At 35.1% G+C, this 25,889-nt stretch overlaps 1 protein-coding gene across 2 annotated transcripts in view; it reads right to left on the bottom strand.

Moving 5' to 3' along the window:
* Positions 1–18,224, bottom strand: part of pals2a (protein associated with LIN7 2, MAGUK p55 family member a) — a 28,641-nt gene extending 10,417 nt beyond the window's left edge. Inside the window, exons 1-7 of one of the 2 annotated variants that reach the window (XM_051866670.1) lie at positions 18,083–18,224; positions 8,433–8,511; positions 7,733–7,834; positions 3,896–4,014; positions 2,514–2,666; positions 2,146–2,295; positions 928–1,155 (exon numbers count right to left, since the gene is read on the bottom strand). In XM_051866670.1, coding sequence (XP_051722630.1) covers positions 928–1,155; positions 2,146–2,295; positions 2,514–2,666; positions 3,896–4,014; positions 7,733–7,763 — 681 coding nt within the window. In that variant the 5' untranslated portion in view covers positions 7,764–7,834; positions 8,433–8,511; positions 18,083–18,224. The remainder of the gene's footprint in view (positions 1–927; positions 1,156–2,145; positions 2,296–2,513; positions 2,667–3,895; positions 4,015–7,732; positions 7,835–8,432; positions 8,512–18,082) is intronic. The other variant, XM_051866671.1, reaches the window with a different exon arrangement.
* Between the last annotated feature and the right edge of the window lie 7,665 nt (positions 18,225–25,889).

The following is a 25,889-nucleotide window of genomic DNA, read 5'->3' as shown; positions in this document are numbered from 1 at the left end:
ATCCCACAATCATGTTACTAAAATTTTGGACAAAAAAAAAAAAAAAAAATTAAAAAAAAAAAAAATTCATAATGTGTGTCCTTTAATAAAGCAAACTAAATTAATAAATAAAGGTAGACTAAATGTAAACTAAATTAAGCCATCAAAACAACTGCTTGTCACCAAATGCTAGCCTGTAATTATTGGAAAACTTAATTTGCAGTGAATATAACCGTTTACAATGTTGTACATGTAAACATAAGAATGGTACTTTTGAAAAATATGTTTAAGTCATGTACACTCACTTAGTATCCAGTCATATCAGTAGCATATCACTTTTGCTTGGTTTACTGCATTGATACTAGATCATTTCTACAATGGCATTAGTAACTGAACACTTCTGCATGATGCTGCATGTACACCGCTGAGTGTAAGTATAAATCCAAGTAGACTGCATAAAATTGGCTAGAGTCACAAACAAAAAGTGACTGAGTACATGTTTAAATAGCATGGACAAACAAAATCTGAATTTGGATGAAAAACATACACTCCAAAAAAACATTTTGGATGTTAAATCTAATAATTATTTACATACTAAAGAATGAATTAAGTTATATTTAAGTATTGTATTCAAATAAATAAATAAAAGTTACACAATAATTAATTTTGCCATCAACTCGGCGGGAATAGTTTTGGTTGGTATTTTCAAAGTACCGGTACTTCGTACCAAGTCGGTACCTGAAATTTTAAAAACGTGACTATACCAGCATTTCCCCCTAACATTTTGAGTGGATTCTAACTAACTTAAACACCTCTGATTGGCCATTGTGTTCACACGCTCAACAGATACGTCTGTGATTGGCTACAATGATCAACGCTTCAAAAACATTTTAGAATTCTGTGTCACTTAATTTCATTGGATTTGGTGTGAACCAGCGGTGCACTGACCTGTGCGGGTGGAGGTGTGTCCCTGTAGCTGGGCAGGATTTTGAGTGTAATGGTTCCATTGCAGTCCCTCAGCATGTGCTGTAACGCCATGGGGTCTTTGCCCACCTCTCGGCCGTTCACCTCTCGGATGACATCACCTGTGTGCAGCATCCCCTGCCTGTCAATCATGCTGCCATGCATAACACGCGCGATGACAAGGTCGCCCTCCTCCACCCGGAATGTTACACCCTAAAAGAGACGACACCATGAATCTCTGAAATGCCAGTACAGAGAGTCAGACAACCTTTTTATTAAGGGATGATATCTGCACCTTGGAACTGGTTCTCAGAATTGTATTTATTTTTTACTTTATAAGGGCATATTTTCCTATAATGTAATATCATCTAAGAATAAATAAATAATTGTTATTTACAGTGGCTTTTAACATAATATATAATATAAGATGATACAATATCCCTAAATAAATAAAATATTTTGTGTTTTTTTTATTATTATTATATTATATTATATTATATTATATTATCTAAATTAATTAATTAAAAAATAATTTTCAGTGGCTTTTAATATGATATATCATAAGATAATATAATACAATATCCCTAAATAAATAAATAAAAGTTATTTTCAGTGGTTTTTAGCATAATATATAAGATAACAAAACAAAATCCTTAAAATAAAATAAATATTTTCAGTGGATTTTTTATACAATGAAAATTTAATACAATATCCCTAAATAAAATTAATAAATAAATTATATATTTTCAGTGGTTTTTTATATAATAATAATAATAATAATAATAATAATAATAATAATAATAAAGCAATCAATCAATCGATTTATATCATATTATATTATAGATAGATAATTAATTTCAGTGTCTTTTTTTTTTTTTAAACCAAGCACCCTGGTGAATTTCTGCCCTTGGCAGAGACACAATGACTTATTTTACAAGGTGTTAAAAGACTGTGTGGCAGCCCACAATAAATCTGCTCAAGAGACTGGTTGGCCTTATATCTTCCTTGTATATTAAAGTCTAATTTAACAATTAAGCCTTGTTCTCAATAATGCAAACTTTCCAAAGCAGAACAACCAAAAATGACTTTTCACACTGCCTGAAACACAAGCTGTTAGTAGTTTGTAGAGCTACTCTGAAGGAGCTGAACATCTGACCGACTGTCGGATCTAATCCTGTGAAACTGAGAACGTCTGTCACTCACCAGAGGCTCTCCGGCCTTCTTCTGGATGCTGATCATGCGAACCGTGTCAGCCGGCATGAGGGATGAGCTGGTCATGCTTGTGGAATTGGTGCTGGTGGGAGGAGCTTCATATGACTTAGAGGCCACCTTGTCGTGAGCTTCTAACAGGGACTGAAATTACCAAGAGAATTAAATTACCAAATGAATCATATTCCCCAAAAAAGGAAATGAGCAACTCATTTGTTCATTGTCTCAAGTGCTTAAAGATGATTTTGCTTTACTACTGAGAAAGCAACAGGCTGAATAAATAATTGTAAATAAACAGTCAAAATAATGTTATGAAAAGAGGCAGTCAGTCAGACAGACACACACACAAAGAGGTCTTGTACCTGGAAGTGCGGTTCCTTCAGGATCTTACAGAGTTCTGCTGCACTTTCATCATGACTGATCAGTGTGCTCATATCCGACAGGATCTCGCTCACTAGCTCCACGTTATTACTTTGCACCGCCTCCAGCTTAACGTCCTCCAATCGCTCGTGTGCCTGAGAGAGAGTGGGCGGAGTCAAAATAGCTTGAGTATCTTGCCAAGAAACAGATTAACGGATTATGTCTAGGTTGACTCGGAGCATTAACAAACGCACGGCCAGGTACACTTCAGATGGAAGAGAGTTTTTTTACCATTTTTCAAATGACCTAAATAAAACTGAATAAAAGATCAGATTTTAAATCTTAAACCACTGAAATGCATCATAAAAATATGAATGCTAACATTTAAACTATATCTAAACAGAGTGAAATAAATAAAACTTTAATATTTATTGTATATAAATGATTTATCAACTTTTTAAAAATTAAGACTACCCCACAGTTGTCATTTCCACCACACTGAACATTTTTCTTCTTCAAATTAGTGTACTTGTTTACCAATATCAGTTAGATGCATGTTTGAAATTAAATATAGCAATAAATAAAAAAATATTACTTGAATTTTTTTTTTTTTTTTATAAAATATGGTTTGCAATCATGTTGTCTTGTCAAACTAAGTCAAAATAACATTAATTTAAAAAATAAAATGAAATTAAAAATACATTTAAAATACATAATTTGACATGGTAGAAATTACACTGTGGTGGGAATTTTTATGACTTTCAAAAAATTAAATGAATGACAATTGAGAAATCTACTTGAATATATACATACATTGTTAGACAATGTTAGTGAACAAATGAAGTTACAATCAATCAAATACTTGAAAAATGCGTTTAAGAAAAATCATTATGGACTGAAAACAGGTGTTATTCAGGGGAGATTGGCAGTGTCAAACCAGACATCTAAAGCAGATGAACCTGTCAGTCATGTGTATTGTGGACTAACTCTTGCTATTAAATCAACAGATGGTACAGTAACATAAACTATATGTTTCTCACTATAGAGTGTTAGCTCCTAATCAAACAAACAAAGTAAAGCTCAACCAGTATCTCTCACAATCTGAACAATTTCACACAGTTATATTAAGAATAAGAAGTGGCCCCTATACATCACGTTCTTATGACCTGTGACACAGCAAACAACCCCGGCCTCCAGCTTATAAATGTGCACACACGATGAGAGACATGTGAACAGGGTTTATGTTGATTTTAGGTGGCAGATATAAGCTCTTTTTAACTAATCAGTTAAATGCAACATTATATTTAATCACTTGATATCCCCTAATAGCTATAGAGCTAAGTGAGAGGACAAACTGTAGTTAAAATGGAGAATTAGTTTATACCTTAGCGAGGGAACGAACTATGGGACTCTCCATAATGCCACGGAGGAAGATGAGGTCGATGTCTTTGGCTCCTGTTGACGGCGGCAGCTCCTTGAGGTTATCCAGCACCTGCTGCATGGCTGAGGGTCACACATAAAAAAAAAAAAAAAAAAAAAAATATATATATATATAATAAATAATAATAATAATAATAATAATAATAATAATATCACACACACACACACACACACACACATCAGTAAAAAAAAATAAAAAATAAAAATAGCCCATAATGTACATGATTAAGGGAAAATTAATAAAGCACACTGGCAACAGAAGCACATATGACTTAACTGGTGTCCTATATAATGGATGTTTATTCTACACACCAAACTGCAGATTTTTTTAACCTTGGTTCCCTTATATGGATAAATCTTTAAGCATTTCCCTTCAGGCATGCATATCATGGTAGATGGTACTTCGTACACATTTATGGTCTGTAGATTCTATATATTTCATGGTTTCAAAATATTGAATGAATACTAGAGTTTAATAATTAAATTGTGTCAACAGATTACATAAAACAACAAAAACGAAATACATTTGTACAAATTAAGTAACCTAGTTAAACCAACTTGGTGTAGTTGACCGTCTTTACCATTACAACCATCACCCTATATTAGTACTCACCAAGCACCTCAAAAAAAAAAAAAAAAAAAAAAAATTAATATATATGCCTAGTAAATCTTATTGGCCAGTTGTTCAGTAACTGAAATACAAGTTAATAATCACACTGCTATAGAAACAAAATTAGAAATATTTCAAGCTCCAAATGTGACTTTTTCTCTTTTGTGAATAAAAAGTTATTTAATAGTACATAGGAAGGTCACTGGGAGCTACAATATTATTTAGTTTAAAAGGTGCTGTATGTAATTTTTTTGACTGTAGTAAAGCAAAAAAAAAAAAAAATATATATGTTTCTTAAAATTTTTGCAAACATATTAAGTTCACATTCTTGTTTCTTTGAAAAACAATTCTACAGCCATGTTATTCTACCTTGAAATGTCCGTTCCGTGTCAGAATTTCCATGTGATCTTGCCCACTGCCAATTTACCCAACAGTACTTCGACACCCTGGTTTGCCAGTGTAACCCCTCCTGTTCAAACTGCCCGCTCTAAGCGGGACTCAAACCCGGGTTTGCCGGCATGGGAGTCGGGCGCTCTAACAAGGAGGCTAAAGGCCGCAGTCTCTAGCGCCACTCTCTAGAGTGCCTCTTGAGTTCAGGTTAGTAATGTTTAACATGCACAGCTCTTACTAGCCTACGTCTGTTACGCTCACCCCCCTAAACCTCACTCCCATCCGGATCATGGCACCAATGTAACCCCTCCTGTTCGAACCGCCCGCTCTAAGCAAGACTCGAACCCGGGTCCACCAGCATGGGAGTCGGGCGCTCTAACAAGGAGACTAAAGACCGCAGTCTCTAGCGCCTCTTGAGTTCAGGGGAGTGAGGTTTTACACGCACAGCTCTTACTAGCCTATGTCTGTTACACCAGTTGGCAGAAAACACAGTGTATTGCAGCCATGGAAGCCAGCAAACAAACTGGGTCAGAGATCGCAGATTCTACCTGACCTAAAAAGCCTCAGAATCCATCTAAAAAGCTCTTTGACCAGAGGCATTTTAAAACATGGATAAACAAAATCATCAACTTACACTGTCAGGCTCGTCGCCTTCCATTGTCAATTGCAACCATTCTGTTGCGTGTCCTTAATCTGGAAGTCTGAGGAGGAGGGGGCGGGGCAAACAACTATCTCCAATATTTTGAATTTGGACTGCAGCACCTATTTCAACCACTAGCAGTCAATATTACATACTGCACCTTTAAATCTGCATCAACAACACTGTGTGTGTGTGTGTGTGTGTGCGCGCGTGCGCACGCACACACGCGCGCACACACACACACACACACACACACACACACACACACACACACACACACACACACACACACACACAATATAATTCAAATACAATTCCCACAGCTTCCTACAGCTTGGCTGTATGGTGTGGCAGGAAGCTGATTTTTGATCCTGATTTTAGTCAATCCTACGCAACCTACTGCTCTCCAGTAACAGAATGACAAAAACAATCCATGTGTATTACTGCATCAGAAAGCACAATTTTAAACTTGAGAGGCTAGAAAAGGGCATATTCATCACGAAGTGGAGTAATTTGCATAGTGCAAACAGCAACAATTTCCATGGTGAACAAACCCACACACAGACCTCTCCCACTATAAGGCAACACACCGCACAACACAGCAGAGAAAATGGTGTGTCAGTCGAAGCAGCTGAAAGAAAACACTGCGCTGTGGGTCATACACGCAGGTCATTAAGGCTCGGAGACATGCTGTTTTATCAGCACTTTTCTATAACCTCTCTAGCTCCATAGTGAGCTGCATGTCTCTCTCTATAGAGGTAGGATACATTAGACACTGCTAAAGTTATGATGACATGGCTGGAAGGACTGAAGAGGTCTTTCTGACCCATACTCAGGAGGAGTGTTTGTAAAAGGTCTATCAAGAGCAGTCAAAGGGTGAACTAGGTCAAAATCTAATTGAAAAAAAAATTGAAAAAATAAAGCAGCAACAACTGCTGCTGAAGATTGACGCATTGAAAATGGTGGTACTTGTTCATGTAACAATTGCTGCTACAATTGCAAAGTGTTGCTATGCATTTGCTAAGGTTTTCAGAGTGATTTTTGTGTGTTGCTGGGTGTTCTGGATGGTTGCTTACTGACCTAAGTCAAAATCCTAAATCTTTGATTTTTATTCCCTAGTTTTTGAAACTCTTTACTGCCTCATGCAGTATCAAAGTTTAATTGTTTATGACCTATTTGTAAGATTTGTAAGTTTTCTGGATTCCATTTTAATGGTTTAATTGAATTTAAATAATCAAAAAGCATGTCTAATTAATTGAATTCATAAAAACAACAAAATGTATTATTTTTTAAAATTTCATTTCTATGAAATATTTTGTTTGTTTTTTCCAGGAATTCTGTGTCGTGTATTTTAATTTTTCTGGCAATCAAATGAAGGCTTTAAATATTAATTTCAATTTATCTTTTAATCATATGACATTAAACAAACTTTTTTGTCAAACAAAGTACAACAGAGCTCTGCTTTACTGTTAAAATTAAAACATGGAAGAAAAATTGTGATTACTCCTTCGTTTTAATATATTATAGTAATATATTTGTCATAATTTCTTGACGTTGAAGAAATCACGATTTGATTTAAGTGTACTGACCTACTTTTTATTTATTCATCAAAAATTTGACAAATTCCGTGACATTCTGCGTTAAACAGTAAATTTCGTTTTTATGACTGGATTCCCCGATTCCGTCCGCGTTTTCTGCATCACGAAAATCATAGGGCCCTTGAAGTGCAACTGCGCTACTGTACACATTGGAGCATTGCCCACAATCTATCATCTTCCACATATTTTATTAAATTCAATTATTATGCATTCATACAATTGGTATTAATTTATTTTTAATTCATATTTTTACTGAAATTCAAAAACAACCTCTGTACTAATCCTAATAAATATTTTGGCCAAAATTGAGACCACAATTGTTTGACATCATTACTTACTTTCTAAACATCAAATTTTATGATATTTTCCCTGAACATTAAATATAACAGCTAAAAAGTAAATATATATTTTTAAACAATATGTACATACATATTTAAATAAATATGAAAATAAATAAATAAAATCAGTCTCAGTTGATACTACAAGTATCCGACTGATGTTTAAAGCATCCCATAAACCTGTAAGAGGCTCTAAGGTGCTTACCTGTGCCAGACTTGGCATTGGCAACGGTCATTATTCCTATATGGCAGGGCAAGCTCACGACTAAGACAAAATTTGTCTTCAATAGCAATGAGAACCATGCACCTGGGGGACAGGAAAAGGCAAGTCCACATCAGAATGGTTATTGACTCCATTACTCTGTGCTACTTCTCCCCTTGTCATTTAAAACAGAATGAGAAAGACACACGGTTATAATAAAAACAAGCCGGAAACATTTTGGTCATGCAGTGTCTAAGTGCATCAGAGTCATCCATTTGAGCTCTTCTTGGAAATCTCGGCATTACTGCCACTCTTTTCCAGGGCCTTTGTACTATGAATGAGGCGAAACCAAGAAAAAGAAACTTTACCCACAAACAGACCATCTTTACACACAATAGGATCAGAGGCACACATTCAAAGATATTCTACAAACAATACCTGGATCTGTTTTTGCCGATAGCAGATATTCCAGAAAGCTTTGACATAAACACCAGTCCTACGATGTGTGTGTATGGATACACAGTGTACTACAGAATCACACTGGTTTCATGCAGAGACAAGCAAAACTCTCAGTTGTATTTCAGCATATGGCAAAAACATTTAATTAAGCATCTCTGAATATTATACTCCTACCCGTTACCATATGAGGAAATGTGATCACGTCACTGCAGTGCAGTGCATGATGATATATGTAATAACTCACCTGCAAATTGAATTTCAGTGCAGTTCACAGAAGCTCCGCTCACTCTCTCCTCACCTGGAGCTCATGGAGACAACAAAACCTGCGAGAGAGGTCAAAGATTTCCAACATTACTAAAAACTGCAAAAGCTCACCAGCGAGTAGGCCTATATACATCAATACACACTATACTGACTGAGATTGGCATCTGATTGAAAGAACTAAGATTTGCCATGTAACATTTATTTAATTAGCACTGCTTTATTGTGGAAAAATTAGCTAATAACTCAATGCAAGCAATAAACAACATTCCCTGTAAAGCAAAATGAGCAGCTAGCACTGTATAGTTCCTCTGAAACTAATGTTTCCACACAGATGATGGTGTTAAAAACAAAACTTGTGTCCCAAATGAAGCACTATGACCCACGTACTCACGATGCTACAGATCCACAATCTGATTTCCGACTTGTGATGCTGCCTGACTCATAATCTTACAGCGTTTGTTTGTTGGCCAGAGGAGAACTGGCCCCCCCACTGAGCCTGGTTTCTCCCAAGGTTTTTTCTCCATTCTATCACCTGATGGAGTTTGGGCTCCTTGCCACTGTCACCTCTGGCTTGCTTAGTTGGGATTAATATTCAACAAAATTATTGATTTGACTGCACTGACACTACTGGGGGGTATTCCAGAAAGCAAGGTTAACTTGCCGTCACATACACCCTGAACACTCGGTTGATTAACACAAACTTTGCTCAATCGAGCTATGCTGGTTCCAAAAATGCATCTGGGAGTAAGTTCAGCACACTCAGAGTATGTATGTTCGTGGGTAACAAACAAGACACTCTCAACAGAGCGACAAATCAATGATTCACCATGGAAACAGACGCTAAGAAAAAGCAATTCTAGTTCCTTCTTTTGTTTAACCCTCTGGTGCTCTTTGCATGTTGGTCAAAAATGACCGGATTTCTTTTCATTTCAATGAAATGAATGACTATATTTTAGTTTGATAATGTTTTTTTTTTTTTATTATTATTTAATATTTTGTATTTTAGGGGGATTTTATGGTACTAAATTATATTTACGCTGTAGTTATAATCCATTTATTCACTTTTTGAGAATAGACCTGAAAATTAAATTTCCAACTATTTCCAAACTATCATAATTAAGTCTGTGCTCTAAAGCATTTTTGATCTCTTTTCTATGGAGCCCCGCACATGACATGCAAGAAAAAAATTAAATTGTGCGCATGACTTACTAATTCATTCCCTCCACTTACAATTTCATTCCCTCGATTTATAAATCATGTACATGATTCAGCCTACTATTTTTTTCCTGCATGTCATGTCCGGGGCTCCGTACTTTTCAAAGATAACAACTGGCAAATTATTGTTTAAAAAGTTAACTTAAAAAAAAAGTTACAGAATTTTATGTTTATTGTTATGAAAAATGCACAAAAATACAATTTTAAATTTTAATATGAAATATATATATTTATTTTCAAAAACACGTTTTACTCTAAAACTGCAAGAAAAAAAAAAAAAAAAAAAAAAAAAAAAAATATATCGAAGCCATAAATCTAAACAAGTTGAAATTTGAGCTTGATATCTCAAAAAATACGCTTTCAGTAAGATTTTGTTTGGCCACAGTACCAAAAGTTTTTACTCTGTGAAATTCGTCTCCCATTAATTTCCAATGCGGTCATTTTTGACCGCGAGGAGCACAAGTGTGACTATTGTTTTCAGGACCATGTAACCTTTTTAAATCATGTCCATGATTTTTTCCCCACATAGCAAGTGCCAAAACCTTTACCAAGTTTCGTACCATTCCGATGAAGTAAAAAAAAAAAAAAAGTTTTTTTTTTTTTTTTTTTTGTACGAATAGCACCAGAGGGTTAATGACGATTTACACAGCCTACTTAGTGCACATCGCCACCTATTCGGTAGTTGTGCAATCATTTTTCCAATCTTTTCTTTTAATGAGTAATCTTTATTCACTGAGAACAACAATCATATTATTTGTTTGATGCTAATTATTTAATAAGATCACATATGTATTTTAATATAGAAATACATTATAGTATAGAAAACTTCCCGTTACAAAAACGGAAAAAAAAAAAAAAAAAAAAAAAAAAAAAAAATTGAATGCAGATTCATTGTGAGATGACAAATTAAATAATAAATATATTAGAATTAAATACACATTTAAATATTACCTTCTTATAATAGTGCTTTAGAATACAGGTGCTGGTCATATAATTAGAATATCGTGAAAAAGTTAATTTTTTTATTGTAAATTATTTAAAAAATGAAACTTTCATATATTCTAGATTCCCTACATGTAAAGTAAAACATTTCAAAAGTTTTTTTTTAAAAATTTGTTGATTAGAGCGTACAGCTCATGAAAGTCCAAAATCCAGTATCTCAAAATATTAGAATATTTACATTTGAGTTTCATTAAATGACTATCCCTACAGTATAAATTCTGGGTATCTTTTGTTCTTTGAAACCACACTAATGGGGAAGACTGCTGACTTGGCAATGGTCCAGGAGACAATCATTGACACCCTCCACAAAGAGAGTAAGTCACAGAAGGTCATTACTGAATGGGGTGGCTGTTTACAGAGTGTATATCAAAGCATATTAAATGCAAAGTTGACTGGAAGGAAGAAATTGGGTAGGCAAAGGTGCACAAGCAACAGGGATGACCGCAAGCTTGAGAATACTGTCAAGTAAAGCCGATTCAAACACTTGGGAGAGCTTCACAATGAGTAGAATGAAGCCGGAGTCAGCGCATCAAGAGTCACCACACTCAGACATCTTCAGGAAAAGGACTACCAAGCCACTTCTGAACCAGAGACAACGTCAGAAGCATCTTACCTGGGCTAAGGAGAAAAAGAACTGGACAGTGAACAGTGGTCGAAAGTCCTCTTTTCAGATAAAAGTAAATTTTGCAATTCATGTTGAAATCATGGTCCCAGAGTCTGAAGGAAGACTGGAGAGGCACAGAATCCAAGCTGCTTGAAGTCTAGTGTGAAGTTTCTGAAGTCAATAATGATTTGGGGGGGCCGTGACGTCTGCTGGTGTTGGTCCATTGTGTTTTATCAAGTGCAGAGTCAATGCAGCCATCTTCCAGGAGATTTTGGAGCACTTTATGCTTCCATCTGCTGACAAGCTTTATGGAGATGCTGATTTCCTTTTCCAGCAGGACTTTAGCACCTGCCCACAGTGCAAAAACCACTTCCAAGTGGTTTGCTGAGCATGATATTACTGTGCTTTATTGGCCAGCCAATATGCCTGACCTGAATCTATGGGATATTTTCAAGAGAAAGATGAGAAACAGTTGATCCAACAATATACAGATGATCTGAAGGCTCAATAGTGCCTCAGCAGTGCCACAGGCTGATCACTTCCATGCCACACTTCACTGATGCTGTAATTTGTGCTAGGAGCAAGTCATTTGCTGTAATATGCCCTGCCGATCAAGTATTGAGTGCACAAAAGAACATACTTTAAAGAACTTGAACTTTTCTGTTTTGCAAATCCATTTTTTGATTGATCTTAGGAAATATTCTAATATTTTGAAATACTGGATTTTGGACTTTCATGAGCTGTACGCTCTAATCATCAAAATTAAAAAAAAAAAACTTTTGAAATGTTTTACTTTACATGTAGGGAATCTAGAATATATGAAAGTTTCATTTTTAAAAATAATTTATAATAAAAAAATGAACTTTTTGATGATATTCTAATTATATGACCAGCACCTGTATATAACAAATTTATAACCATATTAATTATAACACACATCTGAATACAACATTTAGGCAAACTAACCGAAGCAGGTTATGTTCAGAGAGTAAGTTGCTATGGCTACTTACCCTGAAGGTTACCTCCATTTTTGGAACCGAAAGTTTAGGTTATCCGCTTACTTACTCTTAAACATACTCAGGCATGTCACATAACCTGCTTTCTGGAATACAGGATGAGAACTGAACTGAGCTGGATGACGACATCACTGTTTTTCTGCAGAACTGCTTTATAGATTAAATGAACTAATTTAATAATTGATGATCTTTACAATGGAACTGAATCAACACTGAACTGACTTCAGCTGAACAATGACACTATTTTCTTTTAGAGCTGCTGTACAGACGAAATTAACTCCTTGCATCACTGAATCATTTTCCTGTTCACTGTAAAGCTGCTTTGAAACTATCTGTATTGTATAAAGCACTACATAAAGGTGACTTGACCACTCAGTCATGTCCTATGTACTCATGACCCATGTACTCAACTATGCAGTGTATGAACTTTATAAGGTTATTTTGTCATTCAACATCGCAATCTGATAGCCCCTCCCCCTCCACTACATAATTAAAGTTGTGTGCATGAAGTGTCCAACACTCCACACTTCATTTTTTTTCTGTTAACTAAGTGCATCATCATTAAGCTGAACACAGATCTTTTAGGTAACTAAAGAAATGAAGTCCATTCAAAAGTTTGGGATCAGTATGTCTTTTTAGTACTTTTATTCAGCAAGGGCGCATTAAATTGATCAAAAGTGCCAGTAAAGTTTTTGATATTGTTACATAAGATTTCTGTCAAATAAATGCAGATCTTTTGAACTTTCTATTTAACGATTCCTGGGAGAAGAAAAAAAACTATCACTGTATACACAAAATTATTAAGCAGCTCAACTGTTTTCAACAATGATTATAAGAATTGTTTCTTGAACATCAAATCAGCATATAAAAATGATTTCTGAAGGATCATGTGACACTGAAGACTAGAGTAATGATGCAGAAAATTCTGCTTTACCACCATAGGAATAAATTACATTTTAGAATATATTTAAACAGAAGACAGTCATTTGTAATTAATTCAAATTTTCCAAATTTTTTTTTTTACTGTATTTTTAATCATATAATTGGTGAGCAAGAGGTGAGCAAAAAAAAAAAAAAAAAAATCTTACCGACCCCAAACGTTTGAACAACAACAGTGTACCGACAGCACAAAAAGCAAAACGTACTAAATCATGTCTTTGCAAGTCCAGGCACCTGTCATACCATGCAAATCCTTTCCAAGCCTGTGATTGGTTAAGTTAAGGAAGTTGAACACAACCACAACTGTAGCAGCAGGTGAATATAACAGATTAAGAATAAGCGTGGAAGTTTAATCTGATTGTGAGTCATTATGAGATCAAGGGTGTGTCTGAAAGATAAGACAGCGGCATTCCTGTCTCACTTCACAGGGGGCATTTTTGTATAAAGGCACCTCAAAAACTAAAATGTCACATTTAATGATTTCAATTGCTCCATTTGGACAGAGGCTACAGGTTTTAGGAGTCTCATTTTGAAGCCCAGTAAACTGGTTATTTTAAGTGATCATAGTGATCACATGCTGACTATCTGTCTTGTGTGATTTGATATGAATCATATTGTACACAATATCCGGTTGCAGTCTGGTGTAGAATAGTATGTACACACTAATAGCTTGAGGCCAAAAGGCTGGGGAGAACGTAACTAGGCCAAGGTGTTTCAAAGTGGAGGAGCGCCTTACATTCAGAGAAACTTACATTCTGAAACAAGTCAGCACAAACAAAGTCACATGAAATGTTTGCTCAAATTTTACAGTTACAGTACTAACTGCAAACACCACCATGCATTAACTAATGACCCTTCTGACCCATCTGATTGTTCAAGCATCTCAAACCAAAGCTACAGTTTTCAGTATTTTTTCATTAAGACAATGACAAAATCTTTCTTTAAAAATAAATAAGCAAATAAAAAAGTATTACAGAGTAATTCACGTGTTACAAACCCTGTGAAACACTAATGCATTACAGAGATTTTTTTTTTTTTTTTTTTTTTTTAAATAAATAATAAATGACCCCGAATTATGACCAAAACTAAATATTACACACAATATAAGGTGTATTTTGAGTGCACTATGTGGATTAAAAATGTTACAATTTGTAAAAAATTTGACAACAACAACAATCATCTCGCCAGTAAAACACCTGAAAGTGTTAAAGGTAGGGTAGGCAATCTCAGAGAGGCTAGCAATAGTGAGCCAGCTTTGAAAGCATAAGATCCCACCCTCCCTTCAGAGCACTCTCGAAAGCCACACCTCCTCCAAAACACATGAACGCGCACAGCCAGAGCAGAGTCTGCAAAGCATCATTGAGAGACGGCATTAAATTACCTCATGTCTCGAAGCATGTAACATTAAAATAATAATGAACGTATACAACTTACAGAGCTCTGACTTGTATCAACTGACTGCTGCAGATTAATTTCGGCATTGATAATGTTGCTACAGAAATGCGTAAATTTGAGTCTGAGGACGTGAACCACTCCAGGGAGAACGTCAAGTGTTGCCATCTCTTAATTACGCAATTACAACATCTTTATGAGTTGGGGGCGTGCCCATGAAAAACATGGCGGAATAAAGATATGGAAGTGACATTGTCAGGCTTTTCTATTTACAACGAAGTAAGCTATTGCCTGCACAAAATATGATAGCATTGTAATATAACAATATGATATGTAACGATTAGGGTGTAACAATACATCGATATAGATCGATACATCGATCTAATGTCTAACAATACGATGCATCGATACAACGTGTAAAAAAAAAAATCGATACCTGTGGGCTATTTATAGAGGCACCTTCGTTTTAACACTCTCCACATTTTCACACAATATCAGTCTATGCATGATCGCCAAAGCGTGCATTCTCTTTTAAACTACCTTTCAGAACTTGTGAAAGACGTTTGGGACAGTAGATGGAACTGTCACTGTCCCGATTGAGCCAGTGCTGAATCGTCACGAAAGTTTATAATTTGCTCGTCTTTAAAGCTTTGCAAAAAGCCGTCTGTTAGTTAGAGCACAACACTGGAGAACAGAGCGCTATGAATCGTTCTTCGCACACAGTAACTGAAATTAAAACTGTTAAAAGAAAATGCTCAATAAACTGCTGCGTATGAGCGCTGCGCGCTCTGACTCTGTGTTGCTTCAAGCGCATCATTCTGCACACGGGATGCGCATAAGTGCTTTGTGCCGCTTTGTGTTGGAGCCTTTATAATACTTTTGCATAATGAAAGAATATTAATAGCCTGTCTTGTTCTGTCCTACCTATAATATGTTGTTGCTTCATTAAAAAGCTGCGCTATACATTTAAAAGAAATGTATTTTAATTTCATAGAATATAGGCCTATATACACAATATATACAACATTTCCTTGTTGATCAGTACTTTGACATTACACATTTTAGCACAGACGCCTAAAATACTTTCTTGACTGTTGTCATGTAATAAGCTGTCATTAGATTACTGTGTGAATTTTTTATTTGTGGATGTTCCAATCAGGGTGCAGGATGTGAAATTTTAAAATAATTGTTTATGTTATATAATTTGGTTGCAGTTGTGAGTTAATAAAAACTGACTGGTAGTGTAAAATAGGCACGTAATATCATAATATCGAAATATTGATCGATATACCCCTGAATCGAATCGTATTGTAATCGTATCGCAGAACTTTTTGAGGTATCGGAAAATATCGTATCGCTGGCTATGAGAATCGATATTGTATCGAATCGTGACGAACCGTCCGATTTACACCCCTAGCAACGATAAAGTTTACAGTTGCTTCATAAATTAATGAAAAACAAAGCAAAACACACCTGATGCACATTCATTGTTCTTCATTTTCTAGAAGAGTTAAAAACCTTGTTGTGTGTTTGTGTAGTTAATTAAGAGAAAGTACACTACCATCTTGCTCCAACGAAAATGACTTGAACGCACCTGATGTTGTAAACAACTTCTCATCTCGTAAATACGAACTTCACCTGAGGACTTGAATTCTACATATCTCGGCTGCCATGACATCAAGCTGTCAAAGGCCATCTCATTTTGAAGGATCCTCGGAAGACAGCCTTCGCTTTGCATCCTTCTTTTGCCTCATTTTGAAGGATGCGTCAAGCGTGTCTTTTGCGGCCTTTAATCACCCACAATCCTTTGCACACATTCCAATTCACGAAAAAGAACTAACGAAAAACGAGTCAGCACTGAGCTTGTCGGAGTTCATTATGAAATGTAAGACAAACTGTTTTTGGAGATGAACGCATGCTATCTTTTGTTTTGGTGTAAATTAATCATTTAACACTAAACAGCCAATAATGTAAGCCACTGGGAGACCACAGACGGTTGCCATTCACTGTTTTCTATTAATAAAAAGCCAGTTAATATAAAGATTTTTTTTAATACAAAGTATTTTTTCCAAAAATAAGTTAATAGTATTTTCGTGCCAGGACCGTGGGGGCGGGAACATGTGTGAGATAGCCATGCGCACTTACTAGACTGTCTCAATCTTGTGTTTAATGTTGAGGAGGAGTATAGCCTACAAGCCTCCGAAGGACTGGACTAGGAAGGACACAGCCTCACTAGGATGCAGCAAAAAACTGTTCATCCAATCATTGCATTCGGTCCGAATGCAATGATTGGATGAACAGTTTAACATTTAGACCACTTCTATTATTGATTGCTAGAAGAATGTGAAGAGAGTTTCAACCAGTATAACAAAAAATGTTTATGAAAAACATTGCCCAATGCCTACCCTACCTTCAAGTAACAATTGCTTACAAGCTATTCAATAATAGTCGGGTTTCCATTCACATATTTGTTTGCAAATGTTAGGATACTGCATTTAACACCACTGGATGGAAACACAAAGACGCAAACATATATAAAGTTAGGGATTTGATTTGGTGCCCAAGAAACATTTCTAAATAGCTTATGCTGCTTTATAGTTTTGTTGAAACCGTGGTGCATTGTTTACAGGATTCTTTGTAAACTTAAGTCTCTACTGCCACTTTGATAAATTCAATGCACCCTTGAGGAAAAATTATTAATAATGACAATTATTAATAAAGAATATTAATTTCTTCAAATTAAAAACTGCAGGTATCTGTTTTGAGATGTAGATCCATAAATTGCCCACTAAAGAAGTCATAAACATATGTAGATGAAATTCAGATAAGTATTTAATAATGTGCATTGTAAATGAGTTATAACGTCACAAAGGCCAGTGACCGTCCGAGCTGCTTTTATTGCTACAGGCAACTCGCTCGCGCATTCTAGCTACAGTTGACTGTCCTGACAGTTACTCGTCTTATTCAGATACTATTCCAGTGCATATAACCTACCTTTAGTAAACGTTTCTAGTCACTCTGGACCGTACGTAACATTACGCCATAGATTTTTATGATGGCAACACAAGCGCACGTGCGGCCCATTCAACTTAAAGGACACGCGCAGCAGCGTGTGGGACGCATTGAGCACATTGCTCGCGCTGTGCTAGTACAGCTTTCACAAACCCGATTCGTTTTTCCTACAACAAAGTTAACATTGTGAATTCGGTCGGCTCGTTTTTGCAGTTCTTTCATTCATGGTTTGAATTGGCTGCAATAGTTAGCTTTAAGAGTGTAGCCGCGAAACGCTAGCAGCAATCAGCTGTTTATTATTAGACGGCTAACTGGATTTAGCTGGTTAGCGCTCCAATCAAAAGTGTCCACAGGGTGAGACAGCTGTATAGACAGCCACGTGTAGAGCCCTACTCACACAAAAACACCCGCAGCCACAATCACAAGAGACTCACAGTCCCCATGACTTACCTCACTAACCTCCCTGGGTGGCTCTGTCCCGGTGAGAAATTTAAAGCCCCATGAATGTCCCAAGCAGACAGAACAAGACACTTATCCTCTCTAGTGCTCTATATGTCAGTCAAGACGTTCGGACATGCCCCTTTCGTTGACGCCCGAGTGGAATGTCCAATTAGAGGCATGGGATGCAAAAAGACACGCCCACTGACCGTTGTGTTCGCATGTTCGACTCATTTGTGAAATATGTGAGAGGATTATTTATTTTCTCCGCCCTTGCTCAGCTTGAAGAGGGTGTATGACCAGGCAAAAATGTTGAATATGAATGTTATGGTTTCCCTTACATATTTTTTTTTTCAAATCAGAATTCCCTTTATAAAGAATCTATCAGGGAACTAGAAGTTTGGAAATTTTTAACCATTTTACAAAAATAAAAAGTAAAAACCATCGCCATCCAATATTCTGCTCAGAATAACAGGATCACGCATAAATCTATAATATAATCATGATCAGTTTTGACACCAGAATCAAATCAAATTTTGAATTTTCAGGTAGCCTACATCTTCAGTTCAGGTGGTCAGTGGTCACCTCGATGATTAATGTTGCGTCTGTTGTCCAGTAGAGAGCAGCATCAACACATTTAAAGCATCTTTATATTATATTATTATGTTTATATATTTATACATTTTATATTATAAATTATATATCTCGGAGATCTCAGAGTTAAACTGTGTCAGAAAAATTTTATCTTAATTATGTCAGATAACACTTAAGCAAAACATGGTCAGGTCAAAGTGTTTTACTGGTAGTCCACTGTATGAAGAATTTTTGGGTATAATATGTCACAGTTTACTTTATTTTGCTATCCTCACTTACATAACTATAGTGTCCTGCACCCACTAGTGTCTGAATAATTTTTGGTTTGACTGTGTATATATATGTGTGTGTATTTTACATTAGAGATATATATATATATATATATATATTATAGTAAGGTATTATTATATAGTAAGGTATTATGTTCTCTGTTGATATTAAAATATATTTCAGAAACTTACATTTTTGAAGAGTCTGTATGTGCACACACACACACACACACACACATATATATATATATATATAAATTTAATTTATAAATTACATTTATTTATTATAACATTTAACATATATAAATATAATATATATATATATAATATAGAAATATATAAATGTATACATCATATACAAATGTGTGTGTATATATATATATACACATATACATATCATGATCAGTTTTGACACCGAAATATATATATATATTAGATTGTTGTTGATATTAAAATATAGTTCAGAAACTTACAAGGGTCAAGTTCTGTATCTGTTGACCCAAAACCAAAGACTAAATTCATGCATTATAAATGTTTTCAGTCTATTGTGAGGTTAATAATGTGTCTGTGATTAAATGAATATGCAGCTATTAATATTCATTTCTGCAATGCGTTTAATTCACAAACACTGTACAATGAATTTAATAGTCCAGAACATAAAGAAGGCAGTATCGGAGAGATGGTTTAAAGCTGCACACTGCCACTCTCTGGTCACCGCTGACATCGTTTGGTGGGTGACACAAATCTCTCCTATCATAAAATTGGCATTTCCTTGAATCTGAAAAGACACAATCAAAAAGCAATATCTTTGAAAGTTTGTATAACATGAAAAAGACAGAGAGGAAATTATATAAAACCTTTTTAAGTGAACGTTTTTATAAACCTTTTTTACGTATGAAAACTAATATAAAGATAATATCCAGTCTCCAGATAAATAAAAATGTGCAGTGTTCTAACCTGATGCTGTCATGTTCAGTGTCTGCTTCCTCATATGTCGACTCAGGAATGCTTCCTGGTGTCTCTCTCAACAACAGACTCAGGAACTTGGGTTCAGGACTGTTTCTTTTCCCATACCTGAGAGAGGTTAGAACAACAAGTATGCAAGCTTATTTCTGCCACGGAATAAAAAATAAAAAAAAGGTAATTGCGACTTTTTATCTAACTCGCAATTGCAAGTTTATATCTCACAATTCTGAGTAAATAAAGAAATTGTGAGAAAAAAAGTCAGAATTGTGAGATAAAAAATTGCAACTACCTTTTTATTTTATTTTTATTCCGTGGCAGAATCCACCTTCCATAATCAAAAAATGCGAAAGAGGTCTGCATATATATTCTAAATATTTATTAAGTTAAAAGCTGCAGTCCGTAAGTTTTGCCTCTTTGTCGCCATCTCTGTTTGAAACCTGCAATTGCAGTTATATGTGGAATTATCATCTTTACGTGGGTTGTGCATCGGCACGGCTCCTCAGCGTGGATGAATCTAATGTTTGCTGTCAGTCACCACATCAGTGTGGATACTGTAGTTCAGAATCACAGATTGTAGTTTTGGAAGTATGACCAAAATAAGAATTTTCACCGGAGAATGTCATCTGAACAAGTAAGTAACATGTCTGCCACTTTTGTTCTGACCAACTCAGAAAAAAAGCATTACAGTAAATCACACTAAATCTAACGATCGCTTAGCTTATATCACGTCAAACCGTGCAAATTATTATTATTCTTATACTTTGTTCTCAAATTGTTAATGTTAACAACATCAGCATTGTGTGACTATGTGTATTTAGTGTGTGTTAGCGTTACCTGTAGAACTGTCTAATCTCTAACGTTAATTTGTCATACCATACAATCCGCTGTGAGAAAAGGCTATAAATTGTCTGCCACCTGCAGCATCCTACTTAAGTTTACTAATGATGTGTTGTCAGCTTCAGATGATGGTAAACTCACAGGTGCAATTTTTCTTGATTTAACTAAACCTTTTGATTTGGTTGATCATTATCTGCTTTTGGATAACCTTCATGCTATTGGTCTTACTGAAAATGCAGTTTTGTGGTTTAATTCATACCTGCATAATAGAAAACAATGTGTTGTCTGAAATGGGAACAAATCTGATTTTTTGATTCAACAAAGAGGTGTGCCTCAAGGTTCAATATTGGGACCACCTCTTTTTTCAATTTATGTTAATGATTTACCATTCATTTTCAAAAATTGTCACGTTCAACTTTATGCTGATGACACTGTCATATATGTATCTAATTCTGATTTTCTTCAAATACAATCTCTTCAGTCTGATATTTTACAAGATTGGCTTTTGGATAATAAATTAGTGCTTAATAAAACGTCTAAAAAAGAGTCTTAAATAAAAATAAAAAGAGTCTTCTTATATTATGATTTTTGGTTCTAGAAAAACTAAAATCCAAAACTGGTTCTTGTGTTATATCATGTAAAGATAGTACTCTTTTGCATACTATTAAATACCTTGGTGTATGGGTTTATTCTGAACTTTCCTTTAAATCACATATTAATCATATTTTACGCAAAGTCTATTTTTGAATTAGTGTTTTACATTGATCTCGAAATTGTTTTTCCTACAATGTCTGTAAGAAACTTGTTTCTCAACTTATATTTCCAAATTTTTGATTATTGTGATGTTGTTTATAAAAACTGCATAAAAATTGCTTCACTCAATACAGTATTTAATAGACTTAGCAGATTTGTTTTGGGATGTTCTTTTTTTACTGTACAATGTATGATGCACTCCAGTGGCCATCTCTACATGTAAGAAGACATATTCATTGGCTTCGATTTATATTTAAATTAGAGTATTTAGACTTTTTTCTAAAAACTTCTACACTACCCATACAATTTATTTTACATTTGACCAAATTTATATTGACCAAAAAATATTTTTTGTCTGATAAAGATTACTATCTTCAAGTGCAAAGTACTGCTATGGGTACTCCCTTAGCACCAAGTTATGCAAATCTCTTTATGGGTAAAATTGAATTAGATTTCATTAGATTTCATTTATAATAATAATCCTTTTGGACATTACATTAAGTACTGGGCAAGATATATTGATGATTGTTTTGTCATTTGGAAAGAAAGTGAAGAGGAATTACATGAATTTGTGATATGTAATAAATATTGGCTTATTTTAGTTTCAGATTCTTCATTAAAAGATTTTTTTTTTTAAATATCCTCTGATGTTTACTTACAAACATCTGAAAACTTGGAAAATATGCTAGTTAGATCAGATGTTGTGCTAGATGACAAAAAAAAGCATACAGTATATACAAGGTTGTTTTCCATGTTGGAATTGTACATTATGTTCTTCTGTACTGCAATACAAAAAATGTACATGTTTTTCCACAAACAAAGTATATTATATCCAATCCTGTATACCATGCTCTACTAAGAACATGATTTATTTACTCCTATGTCCACGTCTATTGATGTATGTTGGGAAAACATCGAGCCATTCGTAGACATGATGTTACCTCTCCGATTGCTAGACACTTTATTGATTATAATCATAATACTGAACAACTTAAATGTATAGGTATTGAGAAAGTGATGTGATATTGACAAAAAAACCTTACAAAGGGAGGCATTTTGGATGTTCTATTTACAGACTATCGCTGTGTCTGAAATCGCCCCCATACCCTTAAATAGGGCACTATTGGAGGGGACAGCCATTTGTAGTGGTGTCCAAAACCATAGCGGACGTTATCGAGTGCACTCATTCAATCCCACAATGCACCACAATAATGAGTGTACAACCAAAGCCACTGGAAGGCAAGCCTGCAACCTTAGCCAAAAAAGTGTAATGGCTAACGCTAACACTGGTATGCAGGGAAGGAGACCAGAGGCCATTTTTTTAATGGATGTCAATGGAGGAGAGGCTTCACTATGCTGAATAAAACGCTTTTGTGAGGAAATAGCTTGTCATTTAATGAATCGACTGCCTGTCCGCTAATCCTTAACATGTTTTACGATGATTATCATTATTATTATTTAATAAATGATTATTAAACAGCAAGCACAAACTAGGCAAAAGCAGCAGCCCTTCCGGCGCACTCAGCATATGAATTCACTCACTCATTTTCATTCACTCCTTCAAGTGAACTATATTAGTGGACTAATGTAGGGAATAGTGAATGAGGGTATAGGGGGCGATGTTTCCTTTGGGTCTCTCTTGTTTTTTTAATAATATTTTTCCTTTTTTGGGGGGGCGTGTTCACAATGTTTACGAACAACATTTTTTGCCTGATGTGTTATTGGTCCCATTATTAGTATTTCTGTTTCACATGGAGTTGAACTGGAGCCTGTGGATTGATTGTTATGAATATTGAATTGGATATACATTTTAATATTTTTTAGAGTGCAGTTTTTTGATTATAGATATATAGGTCTTGGCACCTAATTTGCTGGTGAGTGCATTAATTGGAGAAACAACCTACCATAAATTAAAGCTACAAAAGCATAATAAGAAATAAAAAGGCTGTGCAAAATTCCCCAAAATAAGAGAAAGTGTAACATGTCTTATTATTATTATTATTATGTAAATATGAATACTGTAAAAATTAAAGGCCTATTTCTTTGTAAACTCCATTTTAACCAGTGTTGCCAAGGCCGCGGTTTTTCCACGGAATTGGGCTACTTTTACATTGTTGCCGCAGGTAGAAGCGACCCTAAATAACATGATATTTAGCCCCGGAATGTGATTTTTACCAAGTAAACCCTGCCAAAAACGTGGATTTTACCCCCCGGAACACGATTGGGCTAGTTTTGGTCTAGTTTTGAGTAGCAATTGGGCTAGTTTTGGGTTAGTTTTGAGTAGCAATTGGGGCGGGTTTAGTTGTGAAAACCTGGCAACCCTGATTTCAACTTGCTTGCACTTTGCTAAATACTTTAGGACTTGCTATTGTCCTGCTTTCTGTATATTACTGATTAATTTACACTTTTTTATCTTACCTTTGTCGTGTGATGAGCTTGATATAGTGCCGCAGGGCAGTGTAGTATTTGGTCATGTCCTCTGCAGGGATGACTGTGTCTGGTGTGTATGGATATGCATCTGTGATTGTCACTATCCACATCACAGCAATGATCATGAATATGAACTGATGAGAGCGCATCTAGAAAACAGCACAAAAAAATGAAAAAATAAATAAAAATAAAAAGCTCACTCTGTAATTCATAATCTGCAGATCACATGATTCATGCAATTGCATATAAATATAAATTTAGCCTAGTTTTTTTAATAAAATAAAATATATTTATACTGTTTATAATATATATTATATAATTATTATATAAATTATATATATATATATAATTACATTTTATAAAATTATATATATATATATGTTACTTTTTCCATTTTTGCTTCTCTTTAAATTGTAAAAAAAAAAAAAAAAAAAAAAAAGTATAATGCAGAAAACTGCAGAAAACAAGTGAACTCAACAGGCATACCCTTGATCTAAGAACTTCATCTTTCTGTAAGAATACTTTCATAATATACTTATACCGTGTGTGTGTAATATTATATAGGTCTAGTTTTCCCAGTGTTAAAATTGTGTTCACGTGTTTACCTACAACAACATCAAAATATAATGGTGAAACTGATATTTTTGATAGAGTATCAATATTTTTTAATAGCCTAGATAAAATAAGAGTGTTTAGAACTAGGTGTTTGAAAACAAACCTTTGCCAATTACACTTTTGACAAAAACCTAATAGCTAGTAGCTATACTTTACTTTTGAGCGGACATTTAACTTGCACATTAACACTGACGACTTACATAAGATTAAAACAAAACGTTATTTGACTTACCTTCCTCTGAAAGACTCGGTATTTCTTGTGAGGGTTTGACTGACAGCGCAGCTCCCTGTGATCTCAGGTGTTCTTCTGATGGACTGAGGGCGCTTTCTAGTGTTTTATAGCAGATCTGAAGCACGCCTACACTACAAGAGGGCGTGTCATCAGTGTCAATGTCTAAAATATATAACATGCAGTAGCGGCTACTGGCGATAAATTTAGGTAGGGCAGATTCAGGGTCTTAGCGCTAGTTTATGATAATAATTTTTGTAAGATTTATATTCTAATCGCTGAACATAATCAGACAAACTTTTGGCAGAATTCTGATGTCCTTGTTATTCAGCCTGAAGGTGGCGCGCTAATGATGTTTGACAGACTTCAGTACACACGATAAACGAATGTCATTAATGTAGTATTTATTGTCTGTTGTTTAAGAAAATTGCAAGTTGTGTAGTAATTCCAGTGAGGAAAAAAAGTAATGTCTATCCTCAAACAGACATAAAACAAACACAACAGAACTACTGTATATAAAAGCTATTCACATGAGCACGTTTAAAGGGTTGAGGCTATACTATACTCTCATTAATTTGATACGCTACTCCACATAGGAAGAACAGACATGCCAACTAGTTACTGACCTGATGGAGAGACATATCTGAAGCAAACTGATATCGTCTTGTCTGGAGCAAGGTTTGGCGTGTTTACCTAACGTGAATATAAGCGGGGCAGCCAGAAATCTGGCCCAATGGCCCTCTATGAGCGCGCGCTGCAGTTCCATTTCTCACCACAGATTTACATTGGTAATTTGTGGGGCGCTGTAGAGCTGGGGAGGGCTCATAGATATATACACTAGATGTCGCCTTGGCTACGGCAGTTCATTGGAATGAATGCGTCAATAGAGCCGCCATCTTGGAACAGGGGAGCCCCTCCTCTTTAATGCATCAGCGTCAATGTAGGCAAAAGTCTAACAGAAATAAAATCACCATAAATCGTCATGAATGCGATTTTCTAGGTTTTTTTTTTTTTTTCGTTCCAACGGTCAGACATGTATTTATCATCGAGTCCAGAGAAAATTTAAGGTTTTGATATTAAGATAATCTACTTTTTAAAAATATAATGCATAGTGCTAGTAGGCCTA

This window comes from Ctenopharyngodon idella, chromosome 16 (assembly GCF_019924925.1).
Source record: "Ctenopharyngodon idella isolate HZGC_01 chromosome 16, HZGC01, whole genome shotgun sequence".
Taxonomy (NCBI): Eukaryota; Metazoa; Chordata; class Actinopteri; order Cypriniformes; family Xenocyprididae; genus Ctenopharyngodon; species Ctenopharyngodon idella.
Note: the sequence above shows the minus strand (reverse complement) of the source record. Positions and strands in the feature narration are given on the sequence as shown.